General features: G+C 34.0%; 1 protein-coding gene across 2 annotated transcripts in view; it reads right to left on the reverse strand.

Annotated features, from left to right (window-relative positions):
* ADAM10 (ADAM metallopeptidase domain 10) overlaps positions 1–24920 on the reverse strand; it is a gene marked incomplete at both ends in the record, with an annotated part of 90210 nt that overhangs the window by 19055 nt on the left and 46235 nt on the right. Inside the window, 6 exons of one of the 2 annotated variants that reach the window (XM_084240834.1) lie at positions 567–750; positions 4767–4930; positions 11021–11204; positions 13717–13809; positions 16116–16265; positions 18131–18231. In XM_084240834.1, coding sequence (XP_084096960.1) covers positions 567–750; positions 4767–4930; positions 11021–11204; positions 13717–13809; positions 16116–16265; positions 18131–18231 — 876 coding nt within the window. The remainder of the gene's footprint in view (positions 1–566; positions 751–4766; positions 4931–11020; positions 11205–13716; positions 13810–16115; positions 16266–18130; positions 18232–24920) is intronic. The other variant, XM_084240835.1, reaches the window with a different exon arrangement.

Here is a 24920-nt window from a genome sequence, read left to right on the forward strand (position 1 = left end):
CAGATATGGGGCATTTGTCCCATAGAAATACAAACTTACACTCACAGAAAAAAAAATGTACAGGTTACGGCACCTGCATTTATAAATGCCAAAAACTGGATGGAAATAGCCCAGATGTCTTTCAACAGGATAATGCTTAAACAACTGTAGTCTACCCATATCATGGAATGCTACTCAGCAATGGAAAGAAAAAAAACCACTGATATACACAACGAACTGGATGATCTCCAGGAAATTATGTTCAGCAAATAAGGCCTACTCCAAAGGCCACATACTGTATGACTCCATTAATTTAACATTTTAAAGTGACAAAATTTTAGAAATGGAGAACTGTCTAGTAGGGCAGATAAATGGACAGCAGGAGGGAGCTGGGAATGGTTATAAAAGGGCAGCAATGAGAGTTCCTTGTGGTGATGGAACTGTTTTGTATCTTGACTGTGGTAGTGAATACTGAAACCTAGACATGTGGTAAAAAGTTAGTAATTACAAAATGGGCAGTTAATAATTACAAAGTTAATAATTACAAAATATTCATAATGAAATGTTGGAAAAATATACATACATACCAACAAAACAGTTGTTTCTCTTCTTCTCAAGAACTTGGCTTATATTTCTAATACTACAGAGTGAGAATTTATTGTTGTTAAGTTTGTCCCCAGATGTTGCTCTTGCATACATGATGTAATTGCCATTTTCTTTCTGTCCTAAATTCTTAGATTCTCCTGGAGTGCACTCTGTTCCAGAATCATGCTGTCAAACAGAATACAGAATTACATAAACAGAAAATAAAATAAGGTTTTCAGGTCATCTGATTAAATATAATTTTCTCATCAAAAGAGCAAGTTTGTGGATGCGCTTGTAGAAAAGATCTTACAATTGTTTTATACCGTGAGTAGGAAAACAGTTTGTTCTTACGAATGGAAAAATCAGTGGAGGTCCAGCTACAACACTTGATAGCTTTGCAAATAAAGAGTAAAATGGAGGACAAACCGTTAAAAAAAGTCTATTAAAAAATAAGTTCACCTACTTTAAAAACAAGTAATAGGTATATAAACTACTTTTAAAAACTAAGAAGTCCTTTAAATACATGCTAAAAGACTTGCTATGGTCAGTTCAGAGAAGACACAGGTGTAGAAAAACAGGAGTATGGAAACAAGAGAGAATGGCATAAAGGGAAGTACATACAAAATAGGCATGTAAGAGAGTTAATGATAAATAGAAACAGATATGAATGAAACACAATAATCTATTTTTTAAAGAAAATTTTGAGAAATCAGGAGGTAAAACCAAAACACCATTTCGCAGAATAAAATGTATGTGGTAATGTGTGCAGAAGTAGCTTTGCTTGCTAATAAACATTAATGAAGTATCAGATTTTTTAACAGAAAAGTACCAAGCCACAGCTCTATGAATTTCCTCAAAGTAAATACACTTATGTGACTAGAACTGGGACCAAGAAACAGAGCACTAACTGATGACAGCAGTGCCATTTCACCATCTCCCAACACCCGTCCCAGAATATGCATTTAAAAAATATGCCTCACAAATCTCCTCAAACAACAATTCAGAACACATCAGAAATGGTGGTGGGCCTCCCTGGTGGCACAAGAGGTTAAGTCTCAGCACTATCAAACTATCCACAGCCACTGCAGCATGAGTTCGATTTCCGGCCAGGAGCTACCCACATGGCACAGCAGACCTCTCCTGTCTCACCCGCTGCTCCCCTCAGCAGTGTACTTCAGTCAATCTGCCCTTTCTGGTCCCCACTCTGTCTCTGGTGAATCCTCTTACCCCTCCTCCCCTACCCCACACCTCTGGCCTACACCAGCTCTTGTATACATAAATAAATAAAGTAAATCTTTAAAAAAAAAAAAAAAGAAAGAAAGAAATGGTGGCAAACATTGGGTCCTAGAGTAATTCAGTTAAATTATCATTTTGAATGCCTAATAACCCTATCCAGAAAGAAAAGGAATGCCCAGGGGTATTCAGTTTCTTCCCAGAGAGTAATCTGTGTCACTTTGATTTTCTACTTCAGAATCTGAAGCAGTTATTTAAAGTATGGCCTTTAGTTTCACCTTTATTCTTTCTGATACCTTTTGCCTTTCCCCCAGAAATAATTTCGAATTTAACAACTCTTCATTCGCCAATATATATAATCTTGCCTTTTGTTTTCAGTTATAGAATTCAGTTTGATTTCTTATAATAATGTTTAGAACTAGAACTATTCTCAACATTACTCTTTTAGAAAAAGAAGTCCCCAAAAGAGTCTCTTAATGTCATTACAAAATATCTTATCACCCTTCAGTAAATATTAGAGTTGTTCAATATTATACAAGAAGGAATTAAATTATAACATTAAAAAAAAATGAGTTAAGCACTGTCCCTAGCCCTCAAAAGACTTATATTCTATTTTAAATGGGTAGCAAATTGTGATGTGCCTGCCTAATCTGACTCATAAATAATCTGTCTCATAAATCCATTACAGATTGCTAACAGTTATCACTTTACTGGTCCAGAGGATATTGTAACTGGTAATCATCAACGGCCAGGGAAGGAGGAACAGGTTGTAAACAAGCATGCCAGCTATTTGTCATCCTCAGAAAATGGAATTAATAAGCACACAATAAGCAAACCATGAAATAGTAAAATAAAGGTCATCTTGATTTGTACTCCAAAAAAGTGTTGTGAGAGTTCAAATAAAGAGAATGGCTTCACAATAAAACTATAATCTTGATTTGACAGAAAAACAGAAAATTTTTACAACTATTTGGTCTATTTTCTATCTGATTTGTATTTAATCACATATATTTTTTCATATAATATTTGAACTATACCATGTGTAGCTTAATAGTGTAGGGTAAGCACAGAAAAACTTGATTTTAAAATAACTATAAGCTATTCCACTTCCTATCCAATATTCCAATTTGGCTATTTAAAATTTTTTACTATTATAAATGAAATTGCAATACACTTATTTTTATTTTCAAAACATACATAATGTTTGACAGATTCTCCATTTATTTCCTTTAGGAGGATTTCCAGAGATAGTGTTACCAAGTTAAATGTTGAACATTTTAAGTGTCTTGATACATACTGTCAAACTACCTGACAAAGGGACCATATTAATTTACATTATATAACAACATGGATCAAGATATTTCAATAAGGAGAAATGGGAAAGAATGACTTCTAGCAGAAGGAAAGTTTTAATGGACTATACATATCTATTTGACTAGAGTGGGAGATAACACTTGAAAATATATTTGGATCCAAATTATGAAAACCGCTAAATGCTAAGATAAGGAATTTTTACTAGCAGGCACTGGAAGTAAAGTCAAAAATAGAAGTGACATGATCAGAACTACACCTGGACAAAGAATAAATCAATGTTGCAAAAATGGAACTATATTAGAATTTTTACATCGAGACAGGGAACTTTTCTCATTCATGATTACAACTTTCCACAAGAAAACTTATAAAGTAGTGAACATTAGGTGTACAATATAAATATTTGAAGTAGGATAAACAAACACAAGGGATAGTATGAACCACTCAGGGAGAAAGTAATATTGACACAGTACAAATATATAAAAGAAGAAAGACAGATGTCAAATAAAGATATCAAGGGATACAAGCTCAGGAATGTATGGCTCTGAACGATCCTACTATTAAATTACTAAGCAACTATTTCTAAGCATATGTACAGTACAGTACACCACATGCACAAAGGAATGGGTGAGAGTGAGCATGGCTGTCATTAAAAGTAGTCTGCTATAATAGGAAAAGATAGCAAGTAGGTAAAGACTGAACTAATTAATCCATTAAGTAATAATATAGCATTGATGTACTGAAAACACATCTCTGGCAGCTGAGTAGGGACCATTAAACAGAAAATGAAGAGAATAGATAAGCTTCCCTACTCCAAGTGTGGTCCAGAAATTACCAGCAGTAGCATCACCTCGGAATGTCTTACAACGGTAGAAACTCAAGCCCCACCAAAGGTGCATTGAAACAGAATCTGTATCTTCACATTCTCTGTGATTTGTCTGTACATTAAAATTTGAGAGGCCCCAGAATAAAGAAAGAGTATTTGGAAGAGTGCTTACTACAACTCCCCTAGTTAGGGTTGGAACCCAGAGAACTGGGAGAACAGGGAGAACTGGGAGAAAAGGGCATTTAATACTGCAAATTAACCATGAACAACAAGTTATAAGTTATAAGGCACATTTAAAATAAACTTACTCTCACCCTCCCGTGCAGCTGGCCTGTACCCTGGGTTCATATATATAAATAAATAAATCTTTAAAAAATTAAAAAATAAATAAACTTACATATTGTTTTCAAATAAAATTTTCCCGTTGTTTTTCAATAAGCCCTACTAAAATCACCAAAAAAATAATTTCATATTGCAAAATTTAAAATAGCAATACCATTCCATAGTGGAAAAAGACAAATCTAGTATAAATTGCAATAACACTTTAACAGAAACCAAGCTAAAAACAAAAATTCAAAGTGAACTTTAAACAATGAAATGTGATTCTAATTCAACAAATATTTGAATAAATCATGTACTAGATACTGTTCTAGAGTCAGAAAACATATACTTGAAACATATTATAAATCAATGTCACATCAATAAAATTTGTTTTAAAACCCTAAATATTCATATGTACTTGTTTTCACTATAAGCAACAAGAACAAAAATCACTCAACATAAAAGTTAGGTTAATAACTTTTTTAAATTCTAGTAATTAGGCAATACTTACTGGAGATCCAAAGTTATGTCCAACTTCATGAGCAAAAGTAATGTGAGAGACTTTGGGGGGCACATGAGACCCATAGTTCTGAACAGTAATAATTCCAGTGTTTAAGGACTTCCTCTTACCATCTGAATAGAGCTTACTTTTTTCACATATTCCTCCAGAGCTTCCTAATTCAGAACAAAATATGGCTACGTTAGCCTCTATTTCCCATCAAAAAAGATTCTCTAATATACACTACATTAAATTAAAAATATGTCATATTTTCATTGGCACCCATATATATCAAATACTCAAAGTTTGTTTAGTCTAACATTCAGAAAGTATTTGAAATAAAAGTTTTAATGGCACATATTTAAAGAAATTCCCAGGATTAATTACATATTTTCATAAAAAATATTAATGGTGGTTGTTTGGGGAGGGGGATGGATAGAGAAATAGGGAGTAAAGGGTATCAATTTTCAGTTATTAAATGAATAAGATCTGAGCATCTAATGCATAACATGTTGACAATAGTTAAAAACACTATATTGTATTAATTAAATTGGCCGAATATAACTTAAACATTCTCACCCATGAAAAAAAGGTAAATATGTGGAGTGATGATACACAGTTAACTGGAAGGGGGATCCTGTCACAATCTATACTAATGTTAAATCATCACTATGTGCACTTTTAATATCCAACAATTTTAACTGACAGTTATGCCTCAAAAAAGCTGGGGAAAAGAATTATGTCACACAGATATTAAAAAAAGGAAGGGTAAGGAAAGAGAAGGGGTAGAAAGAAAGAGAATAAATGTGGCAAAATCTTAACTGATTATCAGGAGTTCACTCTTTAACTCTCAAAGTTTTGATAGGTTTGGACTTTTTTCAAAAATAAGCTCAAATAATTGAATTATTTTCCAATGTGTTTTGAGAATACTTTCAGTTTTTAAAAGAAAACCCAACAATCCAGTCAAAAAATGAGCAGAAGAGCTAAAAAAGAAACTTCTGCAGAGAGGAAATGCAAATGGCCAATAAGCAAATGAAAAAATGTTCAATATCCTTTATATTCAGGGAAATGCAAATCAAAACCACAATGAGATACCACCTTATGCCAGTGAGAATGGCACATATCAAAAACACTAACAAAAACAAATGTTGGTGAGGATCTGGAGAAAAAGGAACTCTCCTGCACTGCTGGTAGGAATGCAAACTGGTCCAAACACTATGGAGAGCTGTGTGGAAGTTCCTCAAACTACTAAAAATGGAGCTACCCAGCAATTCCACTCCTAGGGATCTACCCAAAGGACAAAAAAACACTCATTCAAAAGGATACCTGCACCCCTATGTTTACTGCAGCACTATTCATAATAGGTAAGACTTGGAAACAACCCAAATACCCAAAAACACATGACTGAATCAAGAAGAGGTGGTATATATACACAATGGAATACTGTTCAGCAATCAAAAAAGATATACTCATGACATTCACAGCAACATGGATGGAGCTAGAAGGGATTATGCTCAGTGAAACAAGCCAGAAGAAAAAAGAAAAATATCGAATGGTTCCACTTACAGGAGGAATATAGGGGAACCAAATAAGGGACCAGGGGTGAAAAATAATAACAATAAATAGAAAAAAAAAATAAGCAGGCAGCTATAAATCAGAGATATTCTGCAGGGGAGCAAGAAGGAGAGGGATCAAAACTGGAAAGGGAAGACCACAAGGGACTATGGCGATGGCGCATGGGTGAATTAGTGGTGGGAATTCTATAAGGACCACACCTGAGAGAAGAAAGCAAAATTGTACAAAAATGAACAATAATGTAAAATATACATAAAATAAACAAATAAAAGAAAACCCAGATTTCCATTTATGTATATGAAATCATTTTTTAGTTTATGTTTCCATTAACAGAAACTTAAGAACTTAATACCAAAATGAAAGTGCTCTCATATTTAAAGAGAGTTAATATCAAAAATTGCAAAACATGAAACCACTGGTCAATCCATGCCTATGTACACACTATACTAACAAGACCATATAGTCTCTTAAAAATCTGTAAGATTTTGGTGAGCAGTTATTTAGTTTACATTCATATTGAAAAGGTTTCAATTTTTACTAAAATATAATCAAATGGCTTGGGATATTCTGATGAACAGTCATATTATTTCACATTAGCTTTCTCTATGCAAAGTTAACAAACAAGTCATTAAACCATTAAAAATGTTAATATGCATAATCCCTGAGAAAACAGATAATAGAAAGCAATTTAAAACAGATCTGAAAGAATGACATGCAGTAAAACTGCTGCCTTATTCCTTTTTATGTTACAAAATATATGGCAGCAAAATATAAATTTGAATTACTATTATAACTTAGGAAGGAAGCTGAAATAATGTACTTCACAGAAAAACTGAAAGACTAAGCCAAATGCAGACTGTAAGCAGCAAAGGTTTGAAAACCTTATGATATTCAAAACTTAGTATCTTTTCTACACAGAACTGAATAGAAAGAAAACAAAGATTTATTAATATTTAATAAATTTTCTTAAGCTACTTCTACTTTTGGAGATAAGTTCTAACGACTCTTATCAGTATTTCTAGATACTAGAAAAGATATGAAGAAGCAGTATATGTATAATAATTATATTCTATATATTATAATTTTAAAAAAATAGTAAATTAATATCCTGCCTTAGTGAAGATTTGCCATATGCAAATTGTTCCATTTCGGTACTGTCAAACTTGAATTAAGCAGACTCCACACTGCAAATCCTTATCAGTTAAAAAAAAGTGAATAGTGTATTACAAACTCTGATAATATAGTCTTCTGTATTTTTAAGATGTATCTAAACAAAAGATCATATATAAATTTGCTGAAATGAAATCTTCGTGATTCATACATTACCTAACTTAAACAAGTGCTTTTGATTTTAGTGACTATTGCTTATAGGAAAGTTTAATATTTCTTACAGACTAATAGCATATGGGATAACTCAATTATACAGGAAGAAGTAAAATGCTGTATCTAATTTTATAAACTAGGCTTCAATTTGTTAAAAAAAACTAATTTCAAGGGCCTCCCCTGGTGGCGCAGGTGGTTGAGCACCGTGCTGTGAAGCTGTCCGCAGCCTCTGCAGCACCAGTTTGATCCCAGCCAACCAGCAAGGTCTGCCCACATGGTGCGGCAGACCTCTCCTGTCGCGCCCGCTGCTCCCCTCAGCAGTATATTTCATCAGTCTGCCTGTTCTGTTCCCAGCTCTGTCTCTGGTGAATTCTCTCACCCTCCCGCACATCTGGCCTGTACTCCAGTTCTTGTATAAATAAATAAATAAATGAATGAATAAATAAATAAATAAACCTTTAAAAAAAAAGATACTAATTTCGATATGCCTGAAACTTAGTTAAGTGATACAATATCACATATACCTCTACCTAAACCATTACTTGTTCAGTAATTGATTTATATAATAAATTTAAGATTTTACTACAGTCATCCTTAAAAAATACAAATTGTGAATTAACAATGAGAAGGGTAAAATGTTTTCTATTTAAGTCAAAAAGCAATTGTTGATGAATGGATGACTCAATGATCAGCAAAGAAACATAACATTTTCTTTCTCCAGGATTGTCTGAGAGCTAAAGTCACAGAATATCAGTCCTAAACTTTAAAATAGACAACCCATCAAAGAAAAGAAAACTCCATGGCTAATAAAATACCTTGAAAGACTCCATAAATACAGTTTTGATGTGAACAGACCTAAACACCTAAATAGTAGTGTGACCACACAATATTTATCTGGGCAGTAATTCTGAACCAGATAGTAGCAGCACTCCCAGAGAGGTTATTAGGAAATGTGAAGAACACTCTTGTCTTTCATGCCTGAGAAGCAGTAGTCAAATGTAATGGGTAGGGAACAGAGATGTCAAACTTCCTGCAAGGGACAATCCAAACCTGCACAAAATGCCAATATTAACTGTCTTGTTAAATATTCTAATGATATAATTCTTCTAGCCTTGTAATTAGACTTACACACTGTAACAGATTAAGATCAATAGGCTCTAGGTTATCTTCAGAACTCCATGTTGAGCTCTGTATATGTCTTGAAGTACTAGTACGCAAAAATTTCTGAACTAAAAAAAAAAATAAAAGAAGACAACTTTGACAAAATAATCTTCATAGAGGAATACTGAGGTCAGAGGTTCAGAATTTAATTAAAGAGATGAATTCCAGAGCCAGCCTTATCCAATGACCTAACCAAACTGAGGCCCATTCATTAACTGATTAACATTCATATGAACAATATATGAGCAGAATGTATCTTAATAAACAAACCAAAAAAAAAATGGCCCCTCAAATGATGAGTTAAAAGGGTGCAGCAAATGAAGCAGAACCAAAGGATTATCAAAAATACAACATTTACTTTGTTAAGGAACCAATGTTTCAGTTTCTAAATGCTGAAGCTACCTATTTACCACAGAACTTTCTTTATACTAGGGGAAAAAAAAGTTCAATCTTTTTAGATTCATATACAAGATTAACTTTGTTCTGGAGACCAGACGACCCTTTTTGGGTCTCTTCTAGGTCCTATATATCAATAATTTTAAGTAGGAGCCCCCAGCTAGCCCAGTTCACACACGTTTCTACTTATTATGGAGTTGGGTAGGAGGTATTATTTTCCTCATTAAGGAAACTCAAGGCTGGGTCCAACTATAATATCACATTAAATGAGAATAAAAAGTAGTATAAAGAAAGACTTAGAAATAGGAAACCTACTATTCAATTGCTTTTCCCAGAGTAGCTGAGTCAGTGAGAAAAACTATAGCTATGATTTGAGTAACTATTCTGTGAAAATTAACAAAATGACAAAATCCTTCCCACCACCATACCTACAGATTTAAATGAAATTAAGTTAAATAAATAAGAATCTAAATAAATTAAGCCAAATCAAAATAAAACAAAGATTAAAAAACACTAACAGATGACAAACTGAATGAATAGATCAGCTATAAAAAATTATTTAAAATAAAAACAAGATAACAAGTAAGCATTACTGCGATCTAGGCAGAAATATGAAGTCTCAAAGGAAGGGTAAAGACAGAAGAAATTACTATGGAAAAATAAACAAGATCAAGCAAAAGGCTGTATCTGAATTTATAGAGACAAAACAGACAAGAACCCTGTCTCTTAGCTCCCAATCTAATGCTCTTCCCATTATGTCATAATAACCCAAAATGATATCTACATATTATAGAGTAATATTATTTTATAAGTCCTCTTTCCTAGGAAAAAAGGAAATGGAGTCCATAAAACATCTACTAAGATGCAGAAAACATTTTAATTTATTAGAAATGTCTTAGAAAGAGAAAGCTAGGATGTTATAATATATATTACCTAGTAAAATAACTACCAAATGCACTGATCCTGGAGTCAAAAGGTCCAGATTCGAGGTTTTGTGTGATAGTAAGTTGGTCACAAAGTCTCTGAAACCAAGTTTCCTCATCTGTAGAAAGCAGGTAATAATACTTCACCTTCAGAAGGGTATTGTAATGATCAATAAGACCAAATATATAAAGTTCCTTATTAAAAAAAATAAAATGTAGGTTAAATATAAAACTCAATTTAGCTAGTCTGCAGGCAAAGGATTGAAGAAGAAAGCTAGCTGTTGATGTTATATCCAGGCAGATGCTTTATACTAGAAAAAGTTGAGTTAAAGGAACAAAGATCTCTCTTTCCCACTCTGGCACCCCTTTCTTCTATCCCTAGCTAGCCCCTTTTCAGAAGTTTTAGAAAAAGGAGCTGGAGTTGGAGATTTAAACAGAGAAAGGAAAGTCTTAGACAAAGATCCCCAATAATATGCCCCAACATTTTCATATACAAGTAAGAGCCAAATGCTGGCTGCTTCAATAAAATGAACAACATTACAAATGATGGTTGAGATATCATTAAAATAAGATACAAAAAATAATTGTTCCCAATATTCCTTTTGCTTTTGGTTTCAAAACTAAGAATTACCTTTCCATCATAAAATTATTCATTTCAGCTACTAACTGTACCAAATATTGGAATATCTCCCTGTAAGTAATCATTTTCAAAATAAAAAACAGACTCATCTTTTTTAAAATTATATTATGTTTATGAATCTCACCTATCCCAAGTAGTGTAAATTAAGATATTGTATAGGCATCCTTTTCTCCTGTATTCTATAAAATTCAAACTGCCCAAAAAATTGCTTTTGTTTCAAGTGTTAAGTCAAGACAGAGACAGACTACCTGAAGGTGCTCCAACCCAAGCCAGACCAAGAACACCATCATCAAAATCTCGGTCTGTGAAGACATAGGCCAAACAGTAGTCATCATGATTCTGTTCTGAATTCAATTCCAGAAACTTCTCCACACCAATATTTGGGAAACGGAAGGGATTTGTTGGGTCCTTTTCATCAGCAGTTGTGTTGATCTAAAATGCAAACAATCATAAATAGGCAATTAATATTAGCAGGACCTTAGTGTTAAGTTTCTACTAATCTCCTGCATCCTCCTGGACGAAATGATTCAATCAGGCTAGAATTAAGCCTTCTACAGTTGTGCCCACTGCCCCCATCCCTGAGCTGATCTTAGACATCAAGAATGCAGGTAAGGGAATTAAAACTGAATATGTTAAATTTCTGAGCAAGTATTCACCAGACTTCTGAACACTTGTGATGGAAAAACAAGTTTTATTCCAAACTTCTAATAAAGTAAGTATGGTTCTCAAATTTAATTTTCTGAGCAAGTCTTTTAGTGCTGATCTCCTACATATATATGGTGATGTGGTATAAGGACATAAAACCCTGTGTTTTAGCTAATTACTACAACATAAAACAGACAAATTTTTATCTTGGTTCTCCTTGCCTAGAGAGTCATATGAGTCAAACCCAACTAACTGCAAGATCAGTTTTTTACCCTGAAAATGTGGACAAGAAGTTTATTTTCTTTTAACTGACAATTCCTTTTTCTTACTGTTCATCAGAAGAATGTTTCTTCTAATACTTAGCTATTATACTCCTGGCGCAAGTTCCTCCTTCACAATCTGAAGAATAGTGGGTTTTGATTCCAAACTTCTAAACAAAAGCTTTCATTTATTAGTTGCTGTCTCCTTTCCGAAACAACTGCCTACCCTTTGAAATCCTAAAACAATTTGGCTTTCAGCAAGTAAGTTCAGAGAATTATATTCAAGATTGTTGACAGAGATTAAAAGGGATAAGTATGAAAGTAAACATTTTTTAAAAGGCAAACCTCAGTCTACTGAAAATGTCAGTTGTAAGAAAAGGATTAAATGAAAAGTATGATCCTTTTAGGATCCAGACCCTTCAATAAAACCAAGAGCTTAGAAGCAGAATGGCAAAACCACCACTGAGGAGCAACTGCCTAAGTAGAGATTTTAAAATACGTGGTTTATCCATTAACAATAAACCAAAAGCAACCAGTAATGGTCATCTAATACACATACCCAAAAATCCAAAAGCAAGTACACTATATATTATAAACAGCCTATGCTTAGTAACATGTTGTAGATAGTTTTTTACCATTAAACATAGAAATGTAATTCTATAATATAGGCTACAAGTAAAAATTGAACCTTATATTTTAGTTACCTCTATTAAAAATGAGATGATTAATATTTAAATATTTGCTAATACAAATTTCAATTCATTTACTAGAGGAGATCTAAACTAAAATTTCAATCTCAGTTAAAAGCCTGGAAACAACTGTCACATTTATACACATGCAATTCTTTGCAATGCAAATAATTTTACTCAAAAAATGTGCTTCACTTAAATTTTTCCAGGGGTTCCCTATTTTTTACTACTTGGCACTTTATTGCTCTACCTACTAAACACCAATACTTATACCACTTCTCACTTTTACTTGCTCATTTAAAGGTTCACATTACTCTCAAAATACACGAAAGCAATTGATTATGAATAGTTCTTATAATATATATTATATTTCACCTTAAAACACACAATTTAAAATTTAATCATACCACATCTAAAAGTAAGGACTACCTTTAGCTATATTATTACATATGTAACATCTGTGCACTAAAATTATAATCTACTCAATCATATTTTAAGAAAAATAGAAGCACAAATACAAAGAAACCCTACGGTAAGACTTCTGTTAAATTAAATTTTTAAACTCAGATTATCTAGTTTATAAATTCAAATTCTTAAAAGCTATAAGCAATGAAAGAATTCATATTTAGAAAATTTTTCATTTAGCCTGATTTTGTAAGTAATTGAATGTTTTCTTACTATTTAAACATTAAAACTAATATCAGTAACTCTGTGGCTCTGAATCAACCCTCCTCAAAATGTGTTCTATAGCTCTTTGGAGTTTCAGTTGATGTTAATACAAAAAAGGTACAAGGTCAAATTAGTTTAGAAAAATATGAGTTTCTTTCCTGAAGAACCTCTCCAAAATTGAGATATGGTAGTATGCACTATGTATTTTAAGAAAAGATAGTGCTAAATGTTTTTTCCAAATTTCAATTGTATCAACCACTGTATCTGTCCTTCCCAACCCTGGAGAATCAAATGGAACACATGCTGAAAAAAATATTGCACATGTCAAATCTTAAGAAACAGGGGAATGATACCAAGATGGAAAATATCAAGTATTATATCTATAGATTTGGAGAGGTTAAGGCTTTCCAACTAGCATGCTGTTCATACTATACTTCTTTTGTAGTCCAAATTAAAGTCCTATAAATTTCAATTTTATTTTAAATCATAAACCCATGTATTCTCATATTTGTGTGTGTGTGTGTGTGTGTGTAAGCCAAGAGTAAAGATAAACTGCATCAGTACACAGAACTCAAACTCTTTAATGCATAATGATGAAATAAAAAGCAAGCATTTTACTTTGTGTAAACACGGCATTTATTGTTGCTCTTTTTTAATGTTTTAGCTACTGAAATTCCTTACTCTTATGCGTTTCACCATGAAACTGATGTTACGGATCCCAGAGAAGTCTGTGGTCTGGTAAATTGTATCAATTGCTTTAACATGACTGGATATCTATCAATTAAAAAAAAAAAAGTACATTTTAGAGGCAATACTGAAATGTGAAAAGATTTGAGTTACAATTTCCCAAATCAAGAATTATTCATGTTCCACCACATTCAAATTTTAAAATGTTGTTTACAACATAAACTGGATAAAAAAAGATTAGTGAGCTGGAGCTAAAGGAAGATTCTATGCCTTTTCCAGATTCTTCTCTAACCAAAAACAAACATGCACTCTTGCTTCAGTCATAAAAAGCTTTGTTTCACAAAGCTCCATGCCTTCTCACATGCTGTTTTCTTATGCCTAGAGAATACTTATTCTTCAGACTCAGCTCAAACATCTTCTATAAGATCTTTCCTGATAATATGAAGACATCAGTCATTTGCTGACTTTAGTGTTTCTACTGCAGCACTAGTACACATTCTGTACATTTTGTTGACCACTTTCTATCTACCAGGCACTGTGTAGGTGCTGGAGATAGAGTGGTGAGATAATAGAGAAAATTCCTATCAAGTTACAGAGCTTTATTCTAGAAGGAAGAAGTTACATAAATATAAAGAAAATATATTCAGATTTTGCTATATTTTAAAAGGAGATAAAAATTGTAAAAGAACATGAAAAGATCCTGTTTACCTAGCTGACTCACAACTAAACTCTCTACTGTATATAATCTTGCCACCTCCATTAACAAAGAGTACTCTTGCTGCCATTATGTGAAAACATATATTTGAACTTTCAAAATTATTTTAAAATAAATTATATAAACATGATAGTCAAAGAGAAGCACGAACAATAATTTCAAAAGTAGTCCAGGTTAGCAAACATTAGGGTCCACTATAAAATCATGCCAATGTTAGTTTGGCTTAGTAATCAAGCCCCTACCCATTTCTCACTGTTTCTACTCCATTCCCAACAGCAGTAGTTCAAACATTTTCCCACAGATGATTACACTTCATACTCTGGAGAGTTCATCTTCTCTTTCACTTAAATTTTTCTATATTTATCCATTTATATCTTCCTCAAAGGGAAACACTTCCTTAAAGGTAACTTTTCTTAATTCCTGACCCCAATTCCCTATTGAATCATCAAGAACACTGTTTCACATACAATTTTCTTTCTCTCATATATTACACTGCGTCTCTACTAGATCATTTTTCTCTCCCTAATTTGCTCATATATTCACCAGCCTCCACTCACCCCCAAATATTCATACTTATCTATTTTTCATATATTTGAAAACCTCTTTGCTTCTGCCAACCCATTCCTTATTATTCACAATGCTTTTACCCTCACAACTCTATCAAAAACTTGCTGAAAGTTTATCAGTAATGTTCTAGCAAATAAAAATGAATGGTACTTTGCACCTTTATTCAGAATTGAGGTATAACTGGCAAATAAAATGATAAAGTATTTAAAATGTACGTCATGATGCTTTGATACATATTGTGAAAAGGTACCCATCTAACTAACACATAGTAGTCATTCTCTTTGATAGCTCTGCAACGTGACAGTATTAGTGATGCATTTTTTTAATTTGTTTCTCCTTTAGCTAATGCTATTTGATCGCTAAACTCTTTTAACTGTTCTATGTTTTACCCACTAGTTTCTCCTCGTCCTATTTACCATATACCAGTATCAGTCACTAGTGTCTCTCCTTTTGATTTCATTCTCTCCCATTATTTTAACCTTCTTTTAAACCCCTGAATTCCATGCAGTAAGCTCACAAGTTCTATATTTTTAATATCCTAAGGAATGACATCTGGCTTTAAATATGTCTAAAATTAAGTTTATCACCACCACCACCAAAATGAATTCACCATTTATAGTATCGGCACCATCATCCCCTCGGCCTCAATTCTAGGAGTCAAAACGAATCATCAAACTCTCACTGGATACCTTCAATATTCTGAATATCTCCCAAAAAATTACAGTTGAATGAGCATTGAGAAGGTATAAATACAAGTAATGTGACTTAGAAACGATAAGTAAAGTTTTCAATACCGAATAGAAATTAGATTATTTCTTATTGGAAGAATTCCTCTACTTTTCCACCCTCTTTAAAGTCCAAATGAAAATTCAACCCTAACATCCAGTGTCATGTCCTTTATGAAATCATTTTCTTACACATCTCTTTTGAATGACACTAAAAAATCCTAATAGGTCCTTCATTATCTGTGTACCTATCTTACACAGTTTATCATATCACAATTGAAAATACATACTTTTTTTTCCCAAAGCAGATATGCACTAACTTTAATTTTTAGAGGAAAATGTAGGTATAATGAAAACTCTTAAAATAGTAACAATATTACAAATACCTGGGCAATCACAGCCTCACGTGTTCCATAATATTTAAAGAACAGATGATCAGTCTGAATATAAAGCTGACAAGTATTTCTTTCAGCTGAAGTTGTACGCTTTTTCCTCAGGAGTTCTGGACCATTAACAATATGTTCTTCTTGAGGTGTCTATATGTCAAAATGAGAGTCATTTCTGATAATTATCATACTTCACTATTGTTAATTGTATATAGTTAAGACCAAACATTATAAATAACTTCACATTCTGCTTTATTATACATAGGCATTTCCCCAACTGTTAAAAATTCTTCATAAACATAATTTTCAGTCTTTGAAAATTCTACTATACAGATTTATTAATTCAAGCAATTGTTTCATTTTTAAACATTTTCAAAACCAACCTTTCACTACATAATCATTTAGACAAGTTTTATAGGGCCTCCCTGGTGGCACAGGGGTTAAAGTCTCAGTGTTATCAAGCTATAGCCAGCCATTGCAGTATGAGTTCGATCCCCAGCCAGGGAGCTAACCCACATGGCACAGCAGACCTCTCCCATCTCGCCCATTACTCCCCTCAGCAGTGTATTTCAATAAATCCGCCTGTTCTGCTCCCCACTGTGTCTCTGGTGAATCTTCTCACCCCCTGGAGCTCTGGCCTATACCCCAGTTCTTATATGCATAAATATATAAAAATAAATCTTTTAAAAAATAAACAAGTTTTGGGCCACCCTGGTGGCACAAGGGGTTAAGCACCACACTATGAAGCAATCTGCAGCCTCTGCAGCACAAGTTCAATCTCCAGCCAGCAAGAGAGCTACCCACATGGCACAGCAGACCTCTCCTGACTCGCCTGCTGCTCCCCTCAGCAGTGTGCTTCAGTCAATCTGCCTGTTCTGTTCCCCACTGTCTCTGGTGAATCCTCTCACCCCCACATCTCTGGCCTGTACCCCAGCTCTTGCATGCATAAATAGTTAATAAATAAACAAGTTTTACAGTAGTTTATAATACCTTAATATCTTCTATTATCTCACCTCTGATATCCAACCTATCACCAAGCCCTGTCAAATTATCCCTAAACATCTAGGGACTCTGCCCATCATCTGGCTCCATGACATCAGTTCCAAGATACCATCACTTATTACCCAAAGGACTGCAATAAGTTCGATATCCATAATACAACTTTTTCAAAATGCAAACTTGAAAATATTACCCTCCTGCATAACATATTTCAATGACTTACTTCTGCTCTAAGGACAAAGTCCTAAATCTTTTATATGTGCCATCAAATAAGCACTGCAGTCTCTACTTAGAGTCACCTGAAATAAAATTGTTTATGTCATTCTACAGATGAAGAAACACACAAATCTGTATTTGTAACTCAAGAAATTCAAGAAACATTGCATCACCACACTACTTTTACAAAAGATGCCCAAAATACATGATAAATGTTCTATCATAAAAAAATTACTTAATATTTTTTATTTTAAACTTGTGTTTTGAATAATTATCAGTCTATTGCCTATGACTAAAGAAAAAGGAGATGAAAAAAAGAATAAAGGAACAATAGTCAAATGGCAAAATCTTATAATTAAAATATCAAAAGTACTACAATTTTTATTAGGGTGACTAATCCTATCAGTATGTTGAGGGACACATGACTTTCTGTGTAAAACTGGGGACATCTCACACAAACCAGGGAAGTTGATCAACCTCATATTCATATAATCATAAATACTTACATTTATTAAAAAAAAATGTTCAGATTAAAATGCTTTTTAATTTTAGGATAAAACATGTAAGGCAATATATTCTGAACAAGTAATGGTTTTGAGTTGTACAGATTTGTATTCAAATCTCAGCACCACATCATTATTATAGGCAAACTGCCTGACCTCTTTCAGTAATAAAAAAAAAAAAATTCCCCATAGTAGTATAGATCTTTCTGAAATGCTAAAACATACTATTTTAATACAGGAATATATTCCCAAGTACATTTCCATTTTTAAAATACAAGCCAGTATCAAAATCCTTACCTGTGTTACTTCCTCTGTACCAGTTATCTGGTATTTTCTCATTCTTTCAAAAACTGAATGATCTGCACAGCCCCCCTGTGGACCATATTTATGGGGATAGTCTAAAACACAAAGAAGAAACATCATTAATGTCACAGTTTTAGGTATTACCAATTATCTCATAAATAAAAAATTTCCTGTCATAATTAACAAAAGCCATCAATGCCTATTGAGTACTTATTGGGACAGGTATTAAGCAAGAAGTCTAATTTTAAAGCATGGCAGGTTCCTAAGTTCTCCCTCAAAAAAAATCAGTTTTTGGTTTTGTTTTTTGGTTTTTTTTTTTTTTTTTTTGATCGTAAGAAAGATCTATGTGATTTGTGAACTCTAAAAATGGAGAAAAATCATTCTTTATTCTGAGGTTAACTTTCCCACTTTGAATATAGAGAGCAATTTATTTCATTTTGTAATTTATACCTTTCCCTTCAAATACATTATATTTCCTCTTCTACAAATGTACAAAGTCACTTCAATATGAACTACAGTTAGGCTAGTATAATATATTTGGCTTGAAGCCCCTGAGTGAATACCAACTGGCCTCAAGGAAATGTGACACAGAAACACATTCCATTGCATAGTAATTTTATTCACTCTTTAATTCAAGTGATGTCTTACAAACCAACAATTATTTCATCATTTGCTTTCTCTTTATAATAAAACAATAATTAATTCATCCTTAACTCAATTGGTTCTACTTCCAGGTAGCTATCAAATTACTTTAGTCACTTAAAAGTTTATGCCACCATCTTAGAATTCTTTAATGTAGTGAGAAGGGAAACCAAAAGAGAAAATACATGTCTAATATATAATCAGCAGTCCCTATCATATAGCATCCCAGTAACAAAAATATTTCCTAAATGTTAATAAGTAAACATATTGCTCCTCTGTTGTCATAAATCCATAGGCACTGGTAATATGGGTAATTAAAGTAATCCAACAAATACTTTCTAATGGGTTTCTTACCTACTTGATAAAATACATAAAACTGAGAGATTTATATACACACATACATATCTGTGGTATTGTCTTTATAGTTGATACTAGAATGGATTTCTTTCTACCACTCCTCCACACTATCAAAAGTTAAACAAGTACCACTGTAAAAGTGTAACAGGGTGATCTCCAGGAAAGGGGGAGGTTCCAGGTTCCCTTCCCCACCCAAATGGAGGGTGGAGCTGAGCAGGGAGAGAAGAAGCTGCAGAGGAAACTGAGGAAGGAAGCAGGATGGAGAGCCAGAAGGAGACCTGGAGGAGGCCATGGAGCCTAGAGACACGTGAAGAAACTGCGCTTGTCTTTTGGTCGTGGACTAGGTGACACAGATGTGGGTGAGACCCATGGGGAGGAGATAATGGCAGCTTTTATCTTGATGTTGATTTTGCCCTTTTCCTTCCGGGCTTGTCTTGTTGTTTCTGACCCTATTTTGTGGGTCCCCACTGAAAGATGCTTTAGACTTGTAGCAGGCTTTGGGGCCTTGCTCTGGGCCAATCCCATTTGGATGGAGTTTTACCCACGAGGGGACGGGTAACTTTGGGTGCTTGATTTAGAAACTAGATTCTTTGCCTTTCCTGTATTGTTTCCTAATTGTATTAAAGTTCCTTCCCATTAAAGACTCATGTTTTGTGCTAATGCGGCGGATGGCAGAACCCTATATAGAATAGGCAGGTTTGCGGGGTTTGGGCTGCCCCTCTTCCTGCCCTGAAACAAAAGTACACCACCTATATGCCACTAATCAGCAGTAGGAAAAAAGCCAGCAGAAACTTAAGGGAAAAAAATCACCATCTAACAGACCTCCCAAGAGTGAAATGATGGCCTAGATTCTGCAGCAAGATTGCCATGTTCCTATCCCACCCCCCAAAAGAGTGTACTTACACTTCAGAAAACCACCTCCCTGGTTCATCACCTAGCAAGCAAAAGCATCTTTCTGCAGCATTCCTCCCTCATCAGGATGATTCCTGCAGGAATCAAGGGGACTTTAGTAACCCTTCCTATTCCTAGGAAGACATTCCCCTGTCCATCACTTCACTAAACACACACAGCTATTTACCACTTTCTGCCTTGGGACCATCAGGATTATTTTCATCATAACCTGGCCTTTACAGTCATGAGTCTATATACCACTAACTACTCCAATTTATTGTAGATATTTTCTGTCCCCCACGTCACTACTACCGTCTACTACCTTACTAGCTCCTAACTCACAACACCATCCCTCAATAACTCAGTGATTCCAACATTCAAGCCGATGATCATTCCAATACGTTCATATCACCTATTCTCCAATGATTTTCTCCTACCTCAACTTCTCACTTTTATGGTCATACTTTTGAACTTATCACTACTGATAACTAAAATCTCTTTATAATGTAAACTTCTACATCCTACTTTCTACCACTCATCTTTTCAGAACATTATCTCTAAACTCCAACAATCCTTCAATACCAGTAACACCCTTGATTCCACCAAGGTCACTATAGTGCTCACTACCACTGAATATTCTTTCTCCTCCTAATTCACCTTAAATCCCACAGTCAACTAATACTATAATTTCTCCATTGTCTTTGCCTTAGACTCTTGCCACTCCCAACTCTCAACCAAATCGTATTTAACTGAACTCACTATCACTCAGCCTGAAGCTGAATGAAGGTGGAGAGAAAATGATAGCTCTGACTATTCTCACTCAAAAATCAAAATCTGTATCCTTAAACAGTTCTTTATACTGCCTGGCAATGATACTATATTTCCAAACCTATTCACCCAGTTAACTAACAGCAGGCTCACACTGCCTAGTTACAAGGGTAATAAAACTGGCACGCAAGCTGAAACCATGCAAAGTGATCTTAATAATCAATGGGAGAAATTATAGTTCTTTAATGTCTTTTAAAAAATGTTGTCAAAATACTAAAACTCCTATTTATAAATGTACAGAATTTAAAAATAAAACTATTTATTTAGTACATTATAATTTACAGCATTAGAAACCTCAAAAATTACAATATTTTAAAGGAATCTTTTTCTTTGTAAATTCTATTTTATTTATCATAAATTAATTATACATCCTTTTTTAAAAGCTTGATATTTAGGATAAAAATATATTTCCAAAGCAATGAAAAAGTATTTTTATATTCTTCAAATTCAGTCAGCACAAAACTCTCCTGAAAGGAAAAAAAGTGATCAAGTATAAAATTTTTCTTATATACTTTCAAAATTCCTAATAGTGCCTACTGTCCCAGGTTAACCATATTAACTATGCAAATGGACTATGACATTTTTCCTCTAAAATTACTGACAATATAATCCCCATTTCTAGAAAAAGTCTTTGTTCAACTAATGAATAAGCCCTCATTGAGATGCTAAATCATAGGATGCACTGTAGTTACCCTGAAAAGGCCAAACAGCATATTCTTTCACAAAGAATGAATCATTAGTGTGGAATATTCAGCCTATTTAAAACAAAGAGCAGTTTTAAATCTACTGCCTTTCTTCCAGTTCTTCTGAATGCCAATCCATTACTTTTGTTGGAAAGGCACAAATACAAATTATATATATTGTGATACCACCTCAAGTAGGAAAAAGCTCTAGTTAACTCTCAATCATCCACTCCAGAAAAGGGGAATATTTGCAGTTCGTATTCTCTGTCCCACAGAGCCATGTAAAAACCACCCACTTCTCACTACATAGTAATTGGAGTAGACCCATCCTCACTATTCCCAGTAAGGCATCTCTCTCCCTCTGTATAACTGCAGATTAGATTTGCCTTGGCTATCAGATGACTCATGTTAAAACGTGGTGTAATCCTTCCAATAACATGCTATGAATCACCAAATTCAATCAATGCAAAATAAGGAGATTTAACAATCACTGCAATGGTGAACCTTGACTGACTCCTATATTTTTTTTAAAGATTTATTGATTGATTGATTGATTGATTGATTGATTGATTGATTGATTGATTTATACAAGCACTGGGTACGGTCAAGAAGCGCGGGAGGGTGAGAGAATTCACCAGAGCCACGGCGGGGAACAGAACAGGCAGACTGAGGATATACACTGCTGAGGGGAGCAGTGGGTGGCAGGAGAGGTCTGAGCGCCATGTGGGACTGCGGGCAACTTCACAGCCCAGCGCTCAAGCGCTGCACCACCAGGGGAGGCCCCTTCTGTATTTTTTTTAATGGGACATTTTTTGGAGGAGCAGTTGGAAGAAATATGTCTACAGACTATATATTAAGATATTATTAAATCAATATAAAATTTCTAGGTATATGAGTATAAATTTGTACAACCTCCTAATAGAGTCATCTGATAATATAAACCAAAATTTAAATGTCTGACAACACTACTTTCAGGAGTTAATATTAAGCAAACAATTATGCAAATGCTGAAGGGGAAAATTATGCACAGTAATGTATAATTAAGCTATTTTTAACAGTAAAAAAAAAGGAAACAATGTAAGTGTGCATTTAGTTGATATGTTGGTAAATAATACATTTACCAATGAAAAAAAGCACAAAAAATAGCAAGCATTTAAAAGAATGTAGTTATGTTTACCAGCATTGACACAAAACTAAGATATGTTATAAATGAAATTTACACTAAGAAAATGAGACCCAGAAAAAGTAAGCTACTAGCATAAGATCACAAAGTTCTAATTACAGTGCAAAATTCTGATTTCCCTTCTCACTTTTTACTTATACTTATGTGATGCCTCAGTTCTCTAACAAATATTACGTCTTGTGCATTGTCCCAACTATGTATGCCAATTTCTATGAACCTACACACATGGATTAAACCCTGAAAAAGATGGAAGTAGTTAATCTACAAGGTCACCTTTAAAACCATGAAACCCTCTGGTTGCTGAAACCAGTAAAATCCACATTAATTCCTAGAGTAATATTTGAAAATTAAATAGCAAGATTATTTGTGGAGTTTATTTATCTAATCTCCAAATTTACAAATGATAAACAATTTATCATTTAAAGCATGAATTTAACATTTTCTGTAATAATTCGGAGAGGACAATGCCTCTTCAGAAGCAGCATTTTTTTATATTTTTTTTATTTTTTTTAAATAGAGGCATGTTTCATTTATTTATTTATTTATTTGTTTGTTTGTTTTTTGTTTATACATGCACTGCGTACAGTCAGAAGCGCGGGAGGGTGAGAGAATTCACCAGAGCCAGAGCGGGGAGCAGAGCCGGCAGAAGGACCAAAGTACACTGCTGAGGGGAGCAGCGGGCGGCAGGGGAGGTCTGCGCGCCATGTGGGACCCTCCTCCGGTGGCCGGGGAACAGCCAGGGATCGAACCGGCGCCACAGAGGCCGCGGGCAGCTTCGCAACCCAGCGCTCAACCGCTGCGCCACCGGGGAGGCCCAGAAGCAGCATTTTGAGGGGCTCAAGACCTATACTAATATCCTCAGGCATCGTGATTCATAAGGTCACTAACATTGTATAGATGACTAAGAATCATGAAACTAATAAAAGGAATGGCCAAATTAAAGTCAGAAAGCCATTATTAGAGTAGAACTTATACATTGAACTTACAGTCATTTATATCACCCTCAGCAAACATCTGAATTTGGGGTGTTTGGAAAGAAGGCACCAGTCTTCTTACAAAAACTGACAAACACTCTTGATTCTCCACTGCAAAGAGGAACAATCTTTCCCTGTGCTCAGTATGCAGATACTCCACCATTTCGCATGTTTTTTCTTCCCCTTTTAAATTATTTATTGGTTTACCTATAAGAGGCAGTTCTGCTATAAGTTTTGTATTTCTCTAAATTCTGCCCAAAAAGAATTAAACCCCTCACGTCTCTTATCTGATTTCTAAAACTGTGTTCCCTATTTAGTATCTTACACTTCTACTGATAATTACATATTATCTTTAAAATAGCTACCATTTTTCATGGCCCTTTCCAGTTTTCTGCATTTCTGCCTATGAATTGTTTTGAGCAACAAATTTGTATTTTCCTAGCGAGTAACTAGGGAGAAAAGTAAAGACAGCATCCACTACACATTTAAATTTTTATATTTCTTTCAAATACTGTCATTATGCTTATGAAAATTCAGTATTCAAGATCGATACTAAGTATAAAGCATATGAATTAAAACAGTGGAGAGATGAATCAATAATTTGTATTGTTCGGGGAGTTCTAAATTCAAGCATGTTTTCAATCGTCTTAAACCACTGTTACTGAAATAATTGCCTAACAATCAGAACACGCCATTCCTCAGTCCTTCCAATTGCCTACCTGTCTGTTGTTTTTACAACTCAATATATAAAAGCAAACATCAATGCTCCGGTCCTTATATAAACTAGAACATTTTTTGTGACAGTCTTTAGAATTTCCTGTTATTTGTGAAATGACGTTATCAGGTTTGTTTAACTACATGCTTTCTCACGATGTTTCTTTGTTTTACTTGTTTGGTTTTTCTTTTTCCAAGTATATTACTTAACAATTTAGCTATTATTAACATTTTGGAATTAAATTCTCTCTGCCCTCTTTCAAAAACACATTATGGAATGAACTGATTTTTTTAAAGGTTTTAGCAGCAGTATCATGAAAGTTTCCACAAATGAGGAGATTTCTACATGAATGAGAACTTTACCTTGAAATGGTTAAATACAGTTTAGCCATCTAAATTTTTTAGAAAAAGAAATAAGGGTTCTTCCCATTGAAGCACCACAGAAAGAAGCAACAAGTATAGTTATGGTTAAAATATGTACTGAAAGTAGCCCTACCACTGAACCATGGCAA

The sequence above is a fragment of the Talpa europaea genome (assembly GCF_964194135.1).
Source record: "Talpa europaea genome assembly, chromosome: 8".
Taxonomy (NCBI): domain Eukaryota; kingdom Metazoa; phylum Chordata; class Mammalia; order Eulipotyphla; family Talpidae; genus Talpa; species Talpa europaea.